This window comes from Anguilla rostrata, chromosome 2 (genome assembly GCF_018555375.3).
Source record: "Anguilla rostrata isolate EN2019 chromosome 2, ASM1855537v3, whole genome shotgun sequence".
In the NCBI taxonomy this organism is placed as follows: domain Eukaryota; kingdom Metazoa; phylum Chordata; class Actinopteri; order Anguilliformes; family Anguillidae; genus Anguilla; species Anguilla rostrata.
The window spans coordinates 48,870,994-48,892,004 of NC_057934.1; the positions used below are offsets into that span (position 1 = coordinate 48,870,994).

Genomic DNA, 21,011 nt, shown 5'->3' on the forward strand with positions numbered 1-21,011 from the left:
TTCAAAATTATTTTCATTTGTCCCATTACTTTAGCTAACATTAGGGACTATGTATAAAAAGGGCTGTAATTCCTGCACAGATCACCTAATATGGATGTAAATGCCCTCATATTAATAGACGGTTTGCTGGCGGTCTGCACTCGATCCTTATATTCATTGTTTTATTTCAAACAATATGCTGGAGTAAAGAACCAAAATAACTAAAATTGTGTCGCTGTCCCAATAGTTTTGAATTTAACTGTATATATAAAGGTCTAACATTGGGAAAAATGTCAGATATCTCCACCTCAACAGTCACATACAGTATATCTGAAATATCACGTGATCTTATCTCAATAGGCTTTAGTGACTATAAAAGCACAAGTCTCTCCATGTTAGAGCAAGCCAGACCGAGACAGGCAGAAAGGAAGGATGAGGCTAGCCTTGGCATTCATATTAGCTATCCTTTTGAGCCACAGCATTGAGTGCAGGCCATTATACAGTGATGGGCAAAAGACCTTCAACAAGCTGCTGGTCATCTCATTTGATGGCTTCAGATGGGATTATGACCAGGACGTAGACACGCCAAACATGGACAAGCTGGTAAAAGAAGGAGTGAAAGCCAAGTACATCACACCACCAATGATTACCATGACCTCCCCGTCTCATTTCACCACCATCACTGGTAAGGTTTTTCCATGTCATTCCATGTCTCCTCTGAATGGTGCATTTTCCTTTCTTGCTTACGGTGACTGTCTGTCTGAGCTGTCTTCCTCAGTGGCTCTGTTTAATTTTCACTCTGTGAAAACAGAAAGCCATTGCCTCATGCAGTGAATGACTGTTCAAACATGTGTTGATACAGAATGGCTGTTTAATCTGCATACTTAATACAGTGCAGTGAGAAATGTAAATGTATTTTAGTCACAACACATTTAAAATACCAATGTAATTCCTCAAAAAAAGTGTTAAAACTCAAAAGAGAAGAAAGAATTGTTAAGCTGACATTTTAAGCAGCAAACATTTAAAACTATGACTGAGGATTTGCCAGCTATACAAATAGGGAGCATTTTGGTCTTCCAGAATGCTGAGAGTTTCTGGACACAGGTAACTTGGCATTGCACAAATACAATTTGAACATAATTGTTTTTACTATGTAGATTCAGTCAATCCGGTCAGCCTAAATGTATTTTACAAACAAATATTACTCAGAAACATCCTTCCATCCATTATCAATACCCGCTTATACTGGTCAGGGATGCGGAGGTTGCTGGAGCCTATACTAGCATGCATTGGGCGAGAGGCAGGAACACACCCTGGACAGGTTTCCAATCTATCACAGGGCACACACACCACTCAATCACACCCATGGGCAATTTAGAGTCTCAAATTAGCCTACATGCATGTCTTTGGACTGGGGGAGGAAGCCGAAATGCCCAGAAAAGCCCCCACATGGGTGGGGAGAAAATGTGAACTCCACACAGAAAGGCCCAGGTCAGGATTCAAACCCAGGACCTTCTGCTATGAGGAAACAGTCCTACCAACTGTTTGTGAAAAATTATGGAAAATATGGGCCTTACACATCTTAATTTGGATGTGAGACATAATTTAGAGACCCATGATATGATACACCATATGATGACAAGGCATAATGCTTGTATCCTGGTAAAACATTTACCCATGTCCACTTAGCCATCTGGCATCACTGGGAAACAGTCTTTATTACATAACACACCATGGCAACTATCTTTAATATCTGAGAATGTAACAGGGGAAAATCTATGCTACAGTCATCAGTGACTATAATGCACTGTATACCCAGAATAAAGATTTTTCAGAAATGGAGCTTCTTTAATTCAAATATTTAGCTATGTGCACCCTTGGTAAAGCCAAATACTTGGTTTCACACCAGCCTATATTTATTCCCTTCATTTTCTGCAGTTCAGCATGAGGTAGCTCTGATGGCTGAGCCAGAGGTTTTCATCCATACAAATGCAATGTTATTTTCCTCTGCCTGGGTCTTGTGAACTGTACTGAAAATAGTTTTGACATTTGCCTATATTGCCATATGCATCATCATTTTAAAATAATTTTCACTACATCTCATACTCAACCATTGAGTACAAAAATCACTGAAGCAGCCTCAAATGTATTGCCATCCTTGTGAATGAATCCCTTACAATTCCACCCTTGTGATTTCCCTCAGACTTTAGAGGTGCACATACTTACAACTACATCAGGAGTCAATTTAATAAATCTGACTGCAGCAACACCTGTAAGACCTTGATAAGCCTATATAAGGCACATCTTTTTAGTGCTGACAGGAGAACTCTTCAACAGCTGAGCTGTTCTCTGGCCCTGCAGTATACCAAGATTGGCTTTATGTAACAGTTTGGTCATTCTGTGTGAACTTTAACCAGCGATCATTTCAAGGTCTTTGCTCTTAAGATCAGGGTTTACTGGGTGCAAACTGTGCCCCCTGCTGTAGAGAGGCAGAGGCAAGAAGGGCAGCCAACAAGGGAAAAATAAGAGCTGAGAATAATTCCGTTGATGCAAATAAATTAAGTGCCCTACCGTTTTTTGGAAGGGGGGCTTTATGGTCTGTTTCGTTCTATCCCTGTATCAGATATGAGATTGCAGCAAATTATTTTGCCTCATTATGATCAGAATCAGGAAAGTCAGACTCTACAGGAGTCTATAAATGCTGAGTCGTCTGCATAAAACCTGCGACATAAGAGATTCAGCAGAGCTCAGTAGCTATAAAACAACAATCAAAATAATGTTCCACTAACTGGCTCAAAGCTCATAGGTGCTATACCTTAGCACCTAATTGGGAGAACAATGGTCTAAGCAGTAATCCTACAGATACTTTTTTTAAAGGTCGGAAGCTAGAGAGTTTCCTGCACACAGTGCCCTATCTGTCTAATTACAGCATCCTGGTGAGCAACTGCATTACACTCACATTCTGAAGAAAGATAAAGAGGACTAACAGTCAGTTGCTGATTCAGCTTAATTGCCGGTGCTGGCTAAGCATTCTGTCCCATAAAATTTCTACTCAAAAACTTTGAAGCAGATATCTGTGCACACTACACCTGTTTATGGCTGTTCAAACAAAGATCAATGTATTTTATTCTGCTGAGGAATATCAAGAATGTACATTATTTTCCTGGACGTTCTTTTATCATTTCTCAGTTTTCTCTCTTTTTCTAATCATTTGCTTTTCATACAAAATGACTGTGAGGAATAATAAATGGCACGGAGTGTAGCACAGTGGGTAAGGAACTGGACTTGTAACCGAAAGGTCGCAGGTTCGATTCCCGGGTAAGGACACTGCCGTTGTACCCTTGAGCAAGGTACTTAACCGAAATTGCTTCAGTATATATCCAGCTGTATAAATGGATACAATGTAAAATGCTATGTAAAAAAGTTGTGTAAGTCGCTCTGGATAAGAGCGTCTGCTAAATGCCTGTAATGTAATGTAATGTAACACACATCCAGCTATCTTTCTAGGTTCTGACAGAAAAAAGTAAACAGAAAGCAACCAATGGTTGCATACTAAAATGCTCCCTCATAAATTTATGATGAATGGCACTCTTTAAAAATATCCCAGACATGAGAAACCATCTATTATAGAGGATTCAGTTAATCTCTAGACAGAGTTCACCATCTTTAGGTAAATGAAAGTTTCTGTGAGACTTTTTTCATTATCTGTCAAACCTAGAAACAACATGATGTATTAAGCATGCATGTAGCGCCTAAGAACCTTTCATGCAGTGATCACAGTATTTCACTTTGGACTTTGATTAGATGTGACAAGACATCTACCTAAATCCTAACACAACAGAAAACATAAACTGAAAGTGAGTCACTTTTGCTGTCGTACTGTGTGTGGTTCTCATGTGTCTAAATTCCATGTTCAAGTTTTTATTGTGCTTTTGCTACTAACCCGAATGATTTATATGAGCACAAAATAATCTAGCAGTGTAGTAATCTGTAATATGTGAAAAGAAATAGTTTCCTAATGTAAATGCAAATGAATATGCCCATATTAAATACTGGGACAGAGATTATTGTGTTGTGCCTTGACCTTTTAGAAAAATAGTTTAATCAAACAGATGATCAGATGATGTATGGTTGAAGGATTAACATTCTATTTTTAAAATACCATCACAAAAAAGAATTAATCATTACCATGTTGGTGATAATGCACTTTAATAAATTTGACTTTACATGTACTGTTGACAAAATTGCACCACCTAGTGGCAAACAACTTCTACAAAATTTGGTACTTTCCTGACCCCTGCTGGTGAGCAAATTAAGTTTACTTTACCAACTGAATATTTACTTTTACTCTTTACTGTGCCTTTTAATAAGAAAGGACCCAACTGAGAGGTTTACAATTGGCTGCTAATCTCACTGCATTAGAACTTGGGGGTGAGACATGTCATATCTGATTCAAGCTTGGCAGAGGGCCATTTGAAGGCAGAAAAAATATATATCTGAATGGAGACTGGGGTATCTTACACTGTGATTGTGTGCATACTATTCAAATATGTGCACATTTATTTTGTATAAACAACAGCATTTGACTTAAGTTGTGACTTAAATGGCCTTCATAAAATTTGAATAGCACAAATTCATTTCTGCTGCATCCTGATCTTGTAGGCAGATGGCCAGAAGACCACGGTGTGGTGCACAATATGATGTTTAACTCCACAACTCTCTTAAAACTGACTCATAAGGCCACTCAGAATCGTTCTGAATGGTGGGACAATGGGGTCATGCCACTGTGGATTACCGCTCAGGAGCAGGTAAACGGCTTTAAACACACTCAGCCTTTCACCACATGATCCACTAAAGTACAAAATGTCAAATGACTGTAATCTTAGACTGGTGATGAACAGTAGGACAGACTGAATTTTACCTAGAGGATAGCGTGCAGAAATCTAAAGTAATGGTCAAAAATTCACATGTAGGCGAAGATAAACATGGCTCATTGAAATTTCAATGTCCCTTATTATTCCCTCAGGGCCTGAAAACAGCCTCATTTCACTATCCAGGAGGTGGAGCCAATTACAGCGGGCAGGCTGTGACCCGTTCTTTGGTCGAGTCCTATGATCACCCAGACTCCAATGAAACAGAGTGGCGCGAGAACATCGACATTGTCATGGGCTGGTTCACCAAGGAGAACTTTGACTTTGTCACGCTGTACTATGGGGAACCTGACAAGGTTGGACACGCAAAAGGACCAGAACACCCAGACAGAAAGGAAATAGTCAAACAGATCGACAGGACTATTGGATACCTGCTGGAGGCAATTGATCGGTATGGCCTGACTCAACGCCTGAATGTCATCATCACTTCTGACCATGGCATGACCACCGTCAAGAAGAAACCAGAAGTGGATGAAATCAGACTCTCAAAATTTCTCAAGCCCTATAACGGTTTTGTCTATTTTGACCTGCTTGACTATGGCGGTTTTGGCATGATCAAACCAAAGGTAGGTAAAGAGCAGCAGGTGTATGACCTCCTGGTGAACGCCCATCCCAATCTGACAGTATACAAGAAAGAAGAGATTCCGGAAAGCTTCCACATTGCCAAAAACAGTAGAATACAACCCATTGTTCTCGTTGGTGATCTGGGCTTCAACTTGAACTCGGTAGGTTCAGTATCTCTTCCTCCATACTATAAGTGTGAATTTTTTTGTACGTCGCTTTGGATAAAAGCGTCTGCCAAATGAATGCAATGTAATATATTCACTTTCATTTACAACAATGTTTACTGGGAATTAAGCATACTATTTATACATTTATGCGAGTCAATTTACAGTGAATATTTGATTTAGTTCATAGTTTTATGTTTAAGTTTTAGTATATGTTTTATTGTGTATCTTGAAAAGAGTAAAAAACGCAGGTTTTGAGAGTCACTGACCTGGCATTGCAAATTTTATATGGCTGCAGCTGTCCCATCACTGACATGTTTCCCAGTATGTACAGTACACATCTGCCTTAGCTAAAATATAATTTTGTGAGAGGAAAGCCAAAAGGTGACATTTGACATGCCAGCAGGCAATTTTGGATTCCATACAGAATGTGTGTCTTCAGACATTCCATGTGGAAAGAGTGTGATTCTCAGTGATCTATACAAAAGTAATCTAAACCGTCAGAACAGCTTCTTATGTTCAGCTTCTATCTTGTGGAGAGAATGCTAATGAAAACAAAGATGTCTGTTAACACATGGATTCAACTTAAACCTTTGCAGCAACTCATATTCTATGTTAACAAAGGAGACCATGGCTTCCACAATGGAGAGATGGACATGAAAACCATCTTCAGGGCTTTTGGCCCCGACTTTAAGAAGAATTACTTGGCTGAGCCTTTTGACAGTGTCAACATCTACCCACTGATGTGCAAGCTACTGGGGGTGACCCCTGCCCCAAACAATGGTTCTCTGTCGTTCACAGTGGGGATGCTGGAGGACACAGACACTAATTCTGGTAAGGACACCTAAACATTTGCAATGGAGCGGTAAGTCTCCTGCAATACCTGATGATTTATTGCCAATCCTCGTTCCAGAAATACACATGTGGGTACTTGACTTGCCTCATGAAAAAGTTAAGCACACAATAAAGAACTATTTTAATGTCTTTGTGCAAGCGACGACACTGACAAACAAATATTCTGTCAGAATGTAGCGATATCTGAAAACAGTGCACTGCAGAAGAAAAGTGGTCTTGACGGCCAGCCGCTGACATGAACACAATATGTAATTGCTTAGGGCCACGCAGGGCCGGCCCGTGGCATAAACGGTCTATGCGGTTGTTTTGAGCCACAAACGCTAGGGGGGGCCACACGACCATGAGGGGGGCCACACGATCCAATGTTTATCTAAGGTAAATAACGTTATTATAGCAATTACGTTATTCATCCCCTATCGCGGAACTAGCGGTATTTGTTAAATGGAACCAAACATTTCATAACAATGTAATGGAAGAAGAATTTTACCAAGCGAACCCCCCACCCCCCCCTCCCGCTCGACAGAATCAAACAGCACCCCCCCACCCCTGCTCGGACAGATTTGCTTAGGGCCACCAAAATTCTACGGCTGGCCTTGGATCCACGACCATCCCTGGATCACAGAATTCAAGTTTAAAGTTAGTTTTGGAAGACACTTTAAGTGTAAAATAGTGCTACTTACATTTATTTGGCAAGCAGCTCCCTTCAAAAAAGGGATGAGATACCAAAATCAGCCTAGATTCCTGGAGGTAGAAGTTCAAAAAGGTTCCAAGTACTGGAAAAGGTTCCTCTGGTGGAAAAGGATCATGTTACCATAAGGATGAGGTAGAAACAAAAACACTGTTCAGTAGGTTGTTCCTGGAGCAGAAGCGGTGACATCACTGATGATTGTGTTTCTCTCTTCCAGGTGCAAATGGAAGCAGACATCATGTGTCTTACAACCTTGTGGCAGCGACGATCTTTTACCTCCTTCTTCAGATGTAGTCATTTATGTGCCGCACAAATATAGTGCAGTCTGAACACAGTAGACTGCAGTGGAAACATGCAATGTACACGATAATATGCTGCAAGCTGGCTCCTAAATGGAAAATCTTGCTTACAATTCCTGAACCTTTGTGATGTATGCAAATATAATTCCTGAACCCCTGTGACCTGTTTATTTCAACATCAAAAGTCCCAACTGTTGTATCACAGTGAAAAAAAAGACAAAAAAAGTATTGTAATTAGAAACTGAAGACATTTTCACATATTTTTTAAGCGTCTCTTCAACAAAAGGCCTTTAATGTCTTATTTATTGTACTGCATACCATAATGCACTATTTCATCAATAAAGTTTTGTTACAACATAAGTTAAGCTGCGCTATATGTTGCATAGTGTCCTGCACTTGCAGTAATATGCATTTCCACCCTTCACAGTCAACACAAACACAAGACTCCGGACAACAAGGATTGTTAAAATGACTTTGTCGTTTTGGAACTTTATTTTGTTAGCCAGTACTTCCCAGCTTGAAAAGGGTATGGACACACAGAAGGTACATGTACAGTAGCTCATAGCTGTGATTGGTATGCAAATCATGCTAGACCCACAAAGACCAGTGACGTTAATCATTCAAACAGCAACGCAGTAGATGCTGCGCAGACATCTTTCTACAGTTCTTGTTCATAAGGGGATTCTGGTTAAGGTGGTGTGATCACTGTTTGTGCAATCACATATTCCTGAAAGGTTATGATGCTCAGAGAGATGTATGAAAATAAGACAAGTCGGCTAAACTGTGTGCACATTCTTGTTCCTACATTCATATCCCGGTTTGGAAAGTAACATTTTCTTCTCTTCATGATGAAATTAAATACATCATATTAAAAAAAATTGATATCCAAAAAATGAGTAAACTGGAAAAAAAGAGTATCACCGCATCACAACACAGTCTGTGGACATCACTGCTAAACAGTTCAGCTAAATGTCATAGCTTCAACTTTAATGAGAAATTCAATTTTTCCCCACGGTGACATTAATTCACAGAAAACCATGTCCAATTGCAATTACGTATAAATGACTTGACTTCAAATAGTAAAATGCCAAGTGAGTGTGCCAGCAAGTCCATTTCGAAAGCATGACCTCATCTGCGACCTTATGATATGATGCTGCAAATTGAAATGCCATTTTCAAATTGGATTACCTTTGAGAATTTCACATAGAAGTGTGTAATGTGCCGAAAACATTCATCCATGAAAGAAGTCCACAGAAGTGTGCGCATTTTAAATATTCTTAAATCATTAAATGTGGTTCAGTGGTTTCACTTTCTCAAATGAGGGAGATCAACATCTCTCTTCCAGTCTCTCAAGATTTTGTCAAAAAACGAAAACCTTCAGCGTCCGAGAGCATGCATCATTACGTTGCCAGAGTAGCAGAAGACAATAACACAGGTTTTAAAATGAAGCCTTTAAACAATATTTAATGCGGTTCTCTTTACTTGGCATTTCTCCATTATCTTCTAAAGGTGGATAATAATAGTCTAGGAAAAGCCATGCATTTCCATAAATCAAGACGCTTTGTTCAGAAGTTTGACTTCAAAGTCATCAGCATTGAGACAGCATTAAAAAAAATGATACTTCTCTCTCAATCTGATTTCAAGCAGCAGTACAGAACGCATCCCGGGCTGAATATTTACCCCTAAATACCACCTGAAGTTATTTTTAAACACAGTTTCCGCAGTAATTTACATGACAGATAAAATCAATAAAATAAATGTTAGCCAGTCATCTGCACATGCATGTCCAGGTCATCTTGCAGCTCAGCTAAGCCTAAAGATGGAAACAAAACCAAGGCTTTTCAGGAGCACAACGGGGAGGGGCAAACGCAAAGACTGATGACCAATAGCTTATTAGCCTGCACTCAATGTGCTGAAAGACAAGAAAGAGAAAAGGAGGTGGGGAAAGTGGAGTGTGCGCGTGTGGGAATGTTATTTAGGAAGCGTCCGTTCCCGCAGCTCCGGGAGGGTCAGAGTCTCTGGGGCGGACGTCTTCCGGGGGCGATCCTTGGGCACGCTGAGGAATTCGGGCGGGTCTCCGTTGACGGGCGTGGACGGGGCGCTGGCTGGCGCGCTGCGGGTGGTGGCCGTGTGCGACACCTCGTGGATGGAGATGGTGGGCGTCACCAGGCCGATCTTCTCGTTGGTGGCTTCTTGAGTGTTCCGCTCGTACTCCCTCACCTCGTCCATGGTCATGTCTGACCCCAGGAAATGGAGGAGATATGGACAAAAATCAATGCTGCACCTTCAGCTGCATTTCTGATAATCCCTGCTTTTGGCATGTTGTACTTCACTGGCTATCATAAGACACATCTTTCAACTGCGGTCAGGCTCGGGGATAAACATTGCAAATCACACTGCACTTTGTTTTGCACATTGTTAAATGAAAATGTTTGAATTGCAATAAAAGGGTTTCGAGTAATGATTCAGTTGATTATGGTAGTTCCCATTCAAAGCTACTCATGGACATCAAGCAGAGAAAATGCTACATAAAAACAAAGGGACTACCAAGTAAGACTGGGAGCACATATTTGGGACAATGGTTTAAGATGCTAGCACCAGCTCTCAGTACCTGTGGGAGTAATTTAAAGCACAATGGGGAAAAAAATACACATTTATGTTTAGTTTTACTTTCTTTTCCATCTTCATTCCTGTAGACATGAGCATAAAAGAACCAACACATTATTCTGAATTACACATGCTGCGGGTATAGGCCATCCATCTTCCACCAGTAGCTGGCAGTATAAGCCACATAATCACGTTCAATCAGTCCACATAAATACAGACCTACAGTATACTTCCTGGTTGATAATGCTGTTAACACCTTACCCATCACCACTAACCATTTCTGCAACAGCAATAGAAACAATAATCAGTTAAAACTCAAGGATAAATTCCAAACATTGAAAAATAAATGAAAGAAAAAGGAAAACATACATTTGCAGGATCTCTGCTATGTCTCTTGGCATCCAAGCTTTTGGTTTGTGGCCACGTGCATCTGATTCTCGAACTTACGCACATCCTCCAGAGTCATAGCTGTGGAAAGGGGGACATTATCCACTTGTACACTGTAGCCTGCTTGTGGCAAACAAGGGAGGGCCACGCCTTTATATATAGAGTGAATAATCCCATGTAAAATACTGACTGCATCTGAAGAGAAACTGTGCAGTTCTGCCATTGCCAATCACTTCCAGTAGAAGACAGTAAAGGGCTTTGTGAGGCAACAGGGTAAAATCTTTAAAAAATGACAGATGACTGGACCAAAGCCCTCTGCGCAAGAACTTAGAATAGCACAATTATTACAGGTGCAAAATGCTCATCTTATCAGGTGAAAAGCTTAAAAAAAAATGTTTTCAAGCATTTGATGCGCATGAAAAAATTCCAAATATGAGTTTACTTCAAAGCCCTTTTGTATCTCACTGAAAGACTGTCCCCAAAAGTAATAATGAAAAAGCTCAATCATTCATTCTCTCAATAGGACCATTCGCTATTCTAAAAAGAGATTTTTTTTCATTCAAGGAATTTTTGTATTTTTTTTTTTTTGAAGAGTTATGAGGGTGCACATGAAAATGGTACAACCAATGACGTCTCATCCACTGACTAAACATCCACATAAAACAACCGAGTCATAGGGCAGTTCAACAGTATAGAGCATATTAGCATTGCAGACTCTGGTTCCTGTGGTCTCTGAGGAAATGTATAATGTAAAATGGAAGTGTGGCCAATTAATGTACTACGGTATAGGGAATGCAGGTTCATTTGGGTATACTGTTGTCAAGTTAGTTTCAGTCAAGGCAGTTCTACAGTATATAACCTTTCAAAGATTGCAGACTGTCTTCCAAGTGTGGTGTCTGGAAGTGTTTGTTTACCGACTCCCTATTCCACTTCGACAGGTAGTATGAAATTATGGCTGTTAGGAAGAGTCAGTTAATCCCTCCATCAGTTAATATTCTCTTGTGTGCATAATCATTGTCTTTGCTGAACACTTTCATGCCATCATATTTGTACCACTTGTGCACAAAATAATACAAGGCACGTTGAGTATGCATGGAACATTTCATCAATATCTGAACAACAAAGGCATCAATTTGAAGATGATATTCAGTTATAAAGAGTTAGGAAATAAAGAGTCTGGAAATAAATAAATATGCCAATGAGAACAGATTTATATAGACTTATAATGCCAAATATAAAAAGAAAGAACCTAACAAAATATGAGTGTTCTGCATTCAAAACATTTTAGTGTTTTTTATGTTCAGACCATTAAGTAATTTCACTATAAATCTATCATTCTTGATGACACCCGTTGTTCCACAACAAAATAATCTTGAATATATATGAAGCCATTTTCTTTGCTCTGAAACATAGCTCTGTAGCCAGGACTAAACTGAAAAGCAATTAAAAACGACCAACAGACTGAAAGAAAAAAACCAACAATTATAATATTCTGCAGTAATTTGGGGGCTGTTACTGGACAGGATCGCTGTACTGTCCTGCTGGTGCTTTCTTTCCCCATATCCCACCACAGAGTTATTTTGGAGTATCCTGGCCTGCATCCCCAATGCCAGATCACAGCAGGCGTTAATATCACACGGATCCCTACCCCCCCAGTCCAAGTCGTTGTATCACCTTACCCTCAAAATATTTGTTGACAAACTGAAAACAAATTTCTCCAAATGCCACAGGGAACTTTCCCATGGCTCTTGTCCAGATCAGATAAACTAATGTCACCCTGCTTGGTGTGCTTTACATAAAAACCATTACGTGCCACTGAATATGGGGGGGATACGTGCCTCGCAGAAACTCTCGCCACTGAAACCTGAATATTCAGTGAGCACTATGATGTTTTGGCATTTTTCCTTGATTTGGCACTGTACTCCACAATTTTAGATTTGTAATTAAACAACTGTGGTTAAAGAGCACATTCTCTGCATTCATTAAAGGGAGTTTTTATACATTTGACTCTGGTTTCAGTATGTAGAAATTATAGCAGGCTTTATACATAGTCCCCCCCATTTCAGGGCACCATAATGTTTGGGACAAATGGCTTCACCGGTGTTTCTCATCAGTCAGGTGTGTTCAATTGTTTCCTTAGTGCAGGTATAAGACAGCTTTCAGTATCTAGTCTTGATTCTAGGTTTTCGATTGCCTATGGAGTCTGTTATTTGTGTCTGTCAACATGAGGATCAGAGTTGTGCTAATGAAAGTCAAGGAAGCCATAATGAGGCTGGCAAATAAAAAACAATCATAGACAAATGCCAAAACTTAGATTTAGCAAAAAAAAATGTTCGGAACATCATTAAGAAGAAAGAGAGCACTGGTGAGTTCAGTAATCCCAAAGTGTCTGGTAAGACAAGGACCACCTCTATAGTTAAACACAGAAGAATTCCCATCATAATAAAGTAAAACGCTTTAACACCTGTCCAACAGATCAGAAACACTCTTCAAGAGTCAGGCATGGATGTGTCAGTAACTACGGCCCGCAAAAGACTTCAGGAACACGCCTTGTAACCCCTCCCACCCGCCCAAAGGGATCACAGAGCTTCTCCACCCTAGCTCCCCAGTGGTGGAACAAACTCCCCGTCCCTCTCCGAACCTCCCCCTCACTGCCCATCTTCCGCCGTGGCCTGAAGACTCATCTCTTCAGACTATACCTAGACTAACCACCACCACGCTGTATAATATTTTTAAAAAAATTAAAAAAAACCCTTTTTCCTGTCACTTGTTACATGTTGCCCCATCCCTGCACTTCTTGGTAATTTGTATTTGTCCTAATATTGTAGCTTATTCTTCTGCCTAGTTGGCTTTGCAGATGTTAGACCAGAATAGTGTTCATTGTTCTCGGCTAGAAATAGCTGTACAAAATAAGTAATTGTACCTTACTGAACCCGTGTTCAGCAGTTGTCTACGATCATGAAATGCACTTTTTTGTACGTCGCTTTGGATAAAAGCGTCTGCCAAATGAATGTAATGTAAATGTAAATGTAAACTACAGAGGCTACACTACAAAATGCAAACCACTAGAGTTAGCTGCAAAAACAGGATGGCCAGGTAACAGTTTGATAAGAAGTACCTTAGGAAGTACCTAAAAGAGCCTGCAGAGTTCTGGCAAAAGGTCTTGTGGACAGATGAGACCAGGATGCATTTGTATCAGAGTGATGGCTACAGCAATGTGAGGAAAAGCAACTGCCCAAGATCCAGAGCACCCCCTCATCTGTGAAGCATGATGACGGGGTGTTATAGTTTGGGCATGCATGTTGGCCATAGGTAATGTCTTCACTGATGACATACCTGCTGATAGCAGCAGCAGAATCAATTGTGTGTACAGAAGCATCTTATGAGCTCAAGTTAAAACAAATGTCTCCAAAGCCATCCTACAACAAGACAGTGATCCCAAGCACACTGCAAAAGCAACAGGAGGAGTTTTTCAAAGCCCAAACCAGGAAAACTTAAGGCAACCAGCCCCCGAGACAAGCAGGAGCTGAAGATGGCCGCAGTACAGGTTTGGCAGAGCATCACCAGGTAAAGTACTCAACACCTGGTGATGTCTATGGCTCCCATTCAAGCAGGATATGTTTAAGTATGAAACATGGCTACTTTCATTTACATAACATTAATATTTTATCTAACATTATGGTGCCCTGAAATGGGGGACTATGTATAAAAATGCTATCATTTCTACATGGTGAAACCATTAATGTCCCTTTTAATAAAAGCTGAGAATGTGTACTTTAACCACATTGAACTACCTGATTGCAAATCTAAAATAGTGGAGTTCAGGGCCAGACCCAGGCGGAAAAAAAACATTATGGAAAGAAAACTTTGAGAAATAAAGAACATTTCCTTTATGTCCCTCCATTTTCACGAAGACCATAAAAGATTTCTTTTTTCTTTTTTCAACAGTACAATGGCCCAAGACTCAATAGTATCCCCATCTTTCATGTCATCAAAGTGCCTAAACTGTGATGCAACCATTTTGACTCATGCACAGACAGCAGCACCTGCAGAGAAAGGCTGAGCAGCAGGAAGCTTAGTCTGAACAATTGTTAGTGAGGTTAGAAAGGAAATAGAGTATTGCGTAAGGCAGCCAGGAGCTAATACCTAGAGCACTATGAAGAAAAACTGAGAAATTGGTTATGAAATATTAACAAGAAACAGCTACAGCATGTCAATCCATTGTGCCTGTTAGTAGCAAAGACACATTAGACACATTTCAAACACCTAAAAAACAGAAAAAGATTTAATAAAACAAACTCGGGGTCAGTTTTCTAGGTTAGACTAGCACCTAAAAGGAAAGGTGGAGACACTCCGAACAGAAGGCACAACCGTTAAAAGCTTTCAGTGTTAAAATAAAACAATGGCTGGGATGAACACCTGGAGAAGAAACATCAAGGGGATAGAAAATGATGAAATAGTTATATATGTTGTTTACCTACAATAAAAACTGTTTAGTTACAATAAACTCCGTCTATAACTCAGCTTCCCTTACAGAAACACTGGCAAATTTAGACGAGTAAATTAGCTGCACCTTCTTCAACACAACTGATAATTGTTTGCTTAATAACTGACCATTGATAATTGGATGCACCAAAGCAAACTCTCTTGAATGTCTCCAAAGCCCATATCTCAGTTTAAAACATTGGCAACTGGTTAATTCCTTGGTCGTCTTTGTCAGTGAGCAATTATGTGTAGCATGCATGGCCATCCCTGATCTTGACTGGTTTTGGGCTCAGTTGGATAAAATACATGGATAAATGGATAATTATCCTGTCGCCTCCTTTCAGTTCCACAAGAATAAATTATTAATCCCAGTTCATAAAGTTGAAAAGATAGCAGGTCATTAAAAAAAGACAACTAGTGACTTACCATACCACTCATCAACCCACGCGAAAGCTTGCCGGTGTCCCACCAACAAGATGTCCCTGATGACCTGAGAAAACAGGACAGAGCAAGATAGTTCCCATATTAGTCCTTAACTAAACCACCCAACTACAGAGGTGAGTCAACAGGCAGGACTATGTGTAAGTAACCTGTAGGACTATGTGTGAGTAGCTGTAGAACCAAAGTTGTGAGATACAGGGCTATTAAAGGAGCTTTCATACTGGAAAATGGAAGTCAACACCATCCCATATATACCCCAAGTCTCACACAACCAGATCAAGTGTCTGGCTTAATGGGTTTTTGTGTAAAACACACCTTTTCTTAATTTTGACACCATTTTTTAATAGGTCACACATCAAACATTGATAAGCTGTGAACAACTCATCAAAGATAGGAAACAAAGCATGCAGAATCAGTGGCTTCTGCAGCTGTATGCTATGCGGTAGAAAAATGCTGTGTTTACTAAACTAATAAAAATGCACACAGATCACCCCTTTTCATTATGACTGGAATCAGCACATCAAAACTGTTTATTCTGCAGACAGAAGAATCAGTCTGGCCACAAATTCTGAATGTTCTTCCAAAAAGAACGTATCTGAGTGTGCTATTGTGAGAGGTGGTGAAGCTGGACTTTGGTGTAAGCACATCTAACAGTAAAATTTCCTTCTGCATCCTTATGTATTCTGTAATTTCCCAAATTTGAAGACGGAAGTTGGTAACACACACATCTACTTCTGTATATAGAAATACACAAGCAAACACTGTAGTGCTTATGTGGCAGTGGTTATAAATATCAGAGCATTTTTATTAATATACACCATCTGCAATTATCAGTGCGGAAACCGTTTTAGCAGCAGAACTGCTCATTCTTTCCAACGCAAGACTTTTGACTGGCCATATTTCTCTGTGACATTTCTTTCAGCAATGCAATAAAACAAAGTACAGGCTGTCCTTTGCTGTACTGTTAATTGGTGAGAGGCATGTGCATCAAGTTCTCATTCCAAACAAGCACAATAAAGGTCTGATAAGGCTCAGTTCTCTATGACCATGTTAAAGAAAGCACAGTACACAGAGGCAAGACAGTATGGGCCACTGCAAAGATCCTTGTGCTTCTTTGATAAACAATCGCAAGCGACTTCATGACCAATAAGACACCAAGTAACAGATATTCAAAAATACTCAAAATGCCTTTAAAACCGAGAATGCACGTTATTACTGGTAGAATATGCAACGGTCCTGCCCTAAAGCCTGGAGCTACCAAATGACCTGTTCCTGCGTGTAGCTACATGGAGCGCAGTGTACAGGAGTGGCTCCTGTACCTGATGCAGCAGCAGCAGTCCTGAGATTGCAGGGGATGTGAAGGAGGACTAAAAATAGCCTCTCATTTTCACACCTCCTCATGGTACCGTGCTCAGGGCTCATTGTGAGGCGACCTGTGCCGCCTCCACACGCGGCGTAGCGACTTCCCCTGCCGTTTAATCACTGTCCTGGCCTTGTTTCAGCACACCTACCCGTCTGAGCAGAGGTGGAGCGGGTGACCGGGATTGGACGGGAGGTGGTCACTTTGAAGTGGCCTGCATGAGCGGCAGGGCAGGCTGGCACAACCCGGGGAGCGAGAAGATGAATAAGGCATAGGTCCCGGGGGGGCAAGACTCATGCAATGATCATGAATCAAAGTCCCAGTTTCCCCCGAAGTCATGCAATGGCGTACACAAGGCACGTTCCCCATGCTCTCCAACCTCTAAATTTCACAATTTTTCAGTTCACAGCATGGGAATATGCAGCACTCCTGATGCAGACAAACAAGTGTAAAATCAGATCCACCTGCTTATTCCCAATCGGACTGACTCTCTGGGCAAATTTGCACCTACCTCTATACACGCAACACGGTTTAGTTTGATCACAGTCCACATACAGAATGCCCCAAAGTTATATTTATCTTTTAAACACCAGATTTTTTATTTCAGACTGTGATCCAGCAAGAAATACGAGGTAATAATGTCATAGACAAAATAATTAGTTGCGTTTTCACCAGCAATACAGAGAAAAAATTGCAGTTGAGTTTTCTAAAAATGTGAATACAACAAGGACAATTTAAGTACCTCCACAAGTCACTGAAAGCTGAAAGATTAGAACCATAAACTCAGACAGTACTACTGAATAAAAATCCACTCCTGATGCATCAAGTTTAAAAAAAAAAAAAGTTAAAACCCAGAATTTACTTTTCCAGCACTGGGAGATGTAGGATTGTAATATATGGCCTAATTCTACAGGCTTTTTTACGCACAACTGAAAGTTATTCACATGATAAAACAATCACAATTGAAAGGTAAAATCATTCATTATTTTCTAACACCGGCTACAGCTTCCCTTAACGTGAGCTCTGTCAAATATTAAATATTTCCGATGGCCAAAACCAAAAGGTTTGAGAGAGAATTACTTTATTCACAATCTCTTGAATATTAAAGATTTACAGCCACGTTGGGCATCTGTCCCATCTCAATTTATCAAACAACCTGCAACCAAGCTCTCACCAAAGTTGTGTGTGTCATCAAGAAAGCACTGTAAATCACACACTGCAGCAAAGCTGATCACACTGACAGCGACCTCATTATTTCAAAACGGGAATCCAATTGTCCGCATGCAGTCTGTGTACAAAATGGATTAGCATCCATCTATCGCCATCCTGTTAAAGGCCATGTGGTGACTCACGGCACTTTGGACGGGAGCCTGCTGCGGGTCCCCCAGCAAAAAGCACAGAGCTGATTTCATTCTTTAAACATTTCCTTGATTTGTATTCCCGAGAACCTCTGGCAGATGTTTTCTGTTTCACTTTTAGCGCCGGACGCTGTTCGGTCTCCCGAGAGCTGTGCATCCATTTAAGAGCCGGACGCTCGCGCCGAGAGAACATTTTATTTTCAAAACAAAACAATGTGTTCCCGGTGCTTGGTGTTCCGCTGGATTTGGTCACATGCCCGGGTGCTGCCCCGTCGATTTATCTGCCGCATCAGACTGTGCAGTGGACTGGAAGGGCATCACAAACTCCTGGCCTGGCAAAGGGTCCAAGATCAAGTGAGCTGGTACAGTAGCTGGGACAGCAGCGCCCTACTCAGCCGACAACACTCGCTTGGAAATGCTAGAATCCATTACAGAATCTAAACCACTCCCAGTGTTGACAGCTCCATTTTAAATGAAATGACTGCATTTCATAGAATTTCTGCTGGTTTGCTAAAGACCCATTAGCTTCCAGGACTTATCATATTAGATACACTACCTAGGGAAGTCAGAAGTGAGAAATATTTAGCTTTTTCCTTGATCAAACTTCCAACTGCGTTTCAAATGCACCAATTATTTAACGTTCTCTACAACAAATAAATGTTCCAAGTAATTTGATTGCTTTCATAACCAAGGAAACTGATTTTACAGCCTGAGACTGGTCTCAGTTGTGACATAGAAGCAATCTCCATATAGAACAGGAAAACCAATTTGATAATTTAATTGACAGATCAACCACGAGGTACTAAATAAAAGATACTGCTCAAGATGACCCTGTTGTGTACTTTATACCAGAAAAGGCCAGTTATTCCTGTAAGTCTGTGACCAAATTAGTCTCTATCAATAGGTAAGGCTAGCAGGCAAAATCATGATAAAAGGTATCTACTGTAAAAGCACTGGCTGCCAATGTTCAGATGAACAGCCAATTACCAGTCAGTCAATGCGTAATTACCCAGTCTAGTAGGTTGCGTGGCGTACCATCACGAAAGCTGTCAATTAACATGGACAAAAGCTGCCAAAGACGAGTGTATTCTGGCTCAATGTGAAGAACAAAACAACTTAAAACCCAGTTAGCAATTATCTGCGGCATCGAAACAATCTGTTGCTTTGTAAAAGTTGTCGAGCATTCGTGACCTAGGGAACCGCCGTTTCTTTGCTTTGCCTCCGCACATCTTCATAAAATCTCTGAATGGCAGAGAGAGCATGACAATGAATGCGCTGTACAGCTCAGCCCTGGGAAGGGAGGACAGGCGACTACAGAACAATCAGCGACACGCTGTCTGTCAGTTCCCATCATTCAGCGGACATGTGATTATACAATCTCAAAGACAGGGGGATCAGAATCTCCAAAATGGGTAGTGCATTCTCTATTAACAAATGAAAGTATTGGTATTAAAGGTAAAGATATATGGGTATATGTGTCTACTATGGAGCCTATTTTGACAGTAAAACGTCTTGTCTAGGCAATGTGAGAATGTGCCTGTCACAAGCACAGATACTTTTCAGCAAGAGAGCATAAAATAAGTTTGAGTTTGCCTTTTTTCAATTATATACGAGTAACATGTAAAACTCTGATAGACATAAACCGTTACAAAATTACAATGCCTTAATTTGTCAGTTGGAAGTATGTGCCACATAACCTGTTTATGACGTGGTTTGTCCCTGGTTGGTTCGCTGGCTTCATGCCCGGACATGTCTGGACAACAACATACCACATTCGGGTCAAACAAGACATACATTTCAATCCAAGACAAGATGCTAAACCAAGTACCTTGTGTACAAACTGCTCGACTCTGGTCTGAAGGCCCCAGACCTCGAATTTGACCGCAACCAGCTTGTAAGAGCACATGATTGGCTGGCTGCTTTCTCTCCATCCTTCCTTCAGGGGCCCCCGCCCCGTTTTTAAGGACCTGAAGCACCTGAGATCCTAAAAAGCAAGAGTTACAGATGTCACACAAGGCAGATCTTTAAAAGAAATATTAAATTTTTCATATCTTGTCCCATCCCTGAGTCAATATTGTTCAGAGAATTTAGTCACAGAAAAAAGTGTATTGAAATACGCATAATGCCATGTTAATCTGGCAGCATTGTCAAAATGCCTTACTTTTTTTTGTCATCTGAAGTGAAACATCAGTAACTAACCGAAACAATGAACCAGTACAAGAACCAAGACTGAAGAATACTGCTTTCCCATGCCTCCTCTTCTGAAGATACAACACAGATACAACATTTGTCACCAAGAAGTAAACAAGTAAATTGAGCCAATAATGTCACGACACTTACTATTTATTAGTCTAAACATAATAGCAGGCAAATACATTTAAAAAAGTTAAAACACTCATTGATGCCCTAGAAATCCAAAAATTTAATTTGTAGTAAATAAAGACTGGAATGAGACTGGAAAGTTTTAGTTACAACTGAGCTCCTCCATAATTTCAGAGAAGAACATAATACAGTTTAATGGAGAAAAAAGATCATCCAGCAAATCTGCGCTCATCATTTTGCCCACGGTCTCCAGGACTGCTGCTGAACCCCCACAAATGTATGTGCTTCAACTACATGACCCGGCAATCTATTCCAGACATTGACAACATTATGAAAAAATAAATAAAGCCTTTCCTGATATCAGTGAAAGACTTACACCTGAATAACCGGACGTATCTTTTGTCTAATTAATCAATCTCTTTAAAACAACAAAACTTCCAATTCCCCTTGCTGAGCCAGAAGAGATACACGTGTCTTCTAATCTTCCTTATAACTAATTCCTAATTTCATACCTGGAATCAATTCGCTTGCCTTTCTTTGTACTTGTTTAACAGCTTGAAAATCATTCTTT

General features: G+C 40.4%; 2 protein-coding genes across 2 annotated transcripts in view; one reads left to right on the top strand and one right to left on the bottom strand.

Moving 5' to 3' along the window:
* Positions 1–391: 391 nt before the first annotated feature.
* zgc:153896 (uncharacterized protein LOC569930 homolog) lies at positions 392–7,840 on the top strand. Its single transcript, XM_064322741.1, has 5 exons — positions 392–664; positions 4,642–4,787; positions 5,006–5,635; positions 6,238–6,472; positions 7,399–7,840. The coding sequence occupies exons 1-5, from the start codon at positions 412–414 to the stop codon at positions 7,473–7,475; spliced, it is 1,341 nt and encodes a 446-aa protein (XP_064178811.1). The 5' UTR covers positions 392–411; the 3' UTR covers positions 7,476–7,840.
* A 98-nt stretch (positions 7,841–7,938) lies between these two features.
* LOC135248280 (cytoplasmic phosphatidylinositol transfer protein 1-like) overlaps positions 7,939–21,011 on the bottom strand; it is a 46,285-nt gene continuing 33,212 nt past the window's right edge. The window contains exons 11-13 of the mRNA XM_064322742.1: positions 19,947–20,102; positions 15,386–15,449; positions 7,939–9,717 (exon numbers count right to left, since the gene is read on the bottom strand). Coding sequence (XP_064178812.1) covers positions 9,452–9,717; positions 15,386–15,449; positions 19,947–20,102 — 486 coding nt within the window. The 3' untranslated portion in view covers positions 7,939–9,451. The remainder of the gene's footprint in view (positions 9,718–15,385; positions 15,450–19,946; positions 20,103–21,011) is intronic.

Bases quoted from the DNA above. Each gene is read 5' to 3' on its own strand.
- zgc:153896 (XM_064322741.1), top strand. From the start codon at position 412: ATGAGGCTAGCCTTGGCATTCATATTAGCTATCCTTTTGAGCCACAGC. The intron at 665-4,641 runs GTAAGGTTTTTC...CTGATCTTGTAG, and splicing joins TCATTTCACCACCATCACTG to GCAGATGGCCAGAAGACCAC. The intron at 6,473-7,398 runs GTAAGGACACCT...TCTCTCTTCCAG, and splicing joins GGACACAGACACTAATTCTG to GTGCAAATGGAAGCAGACAT.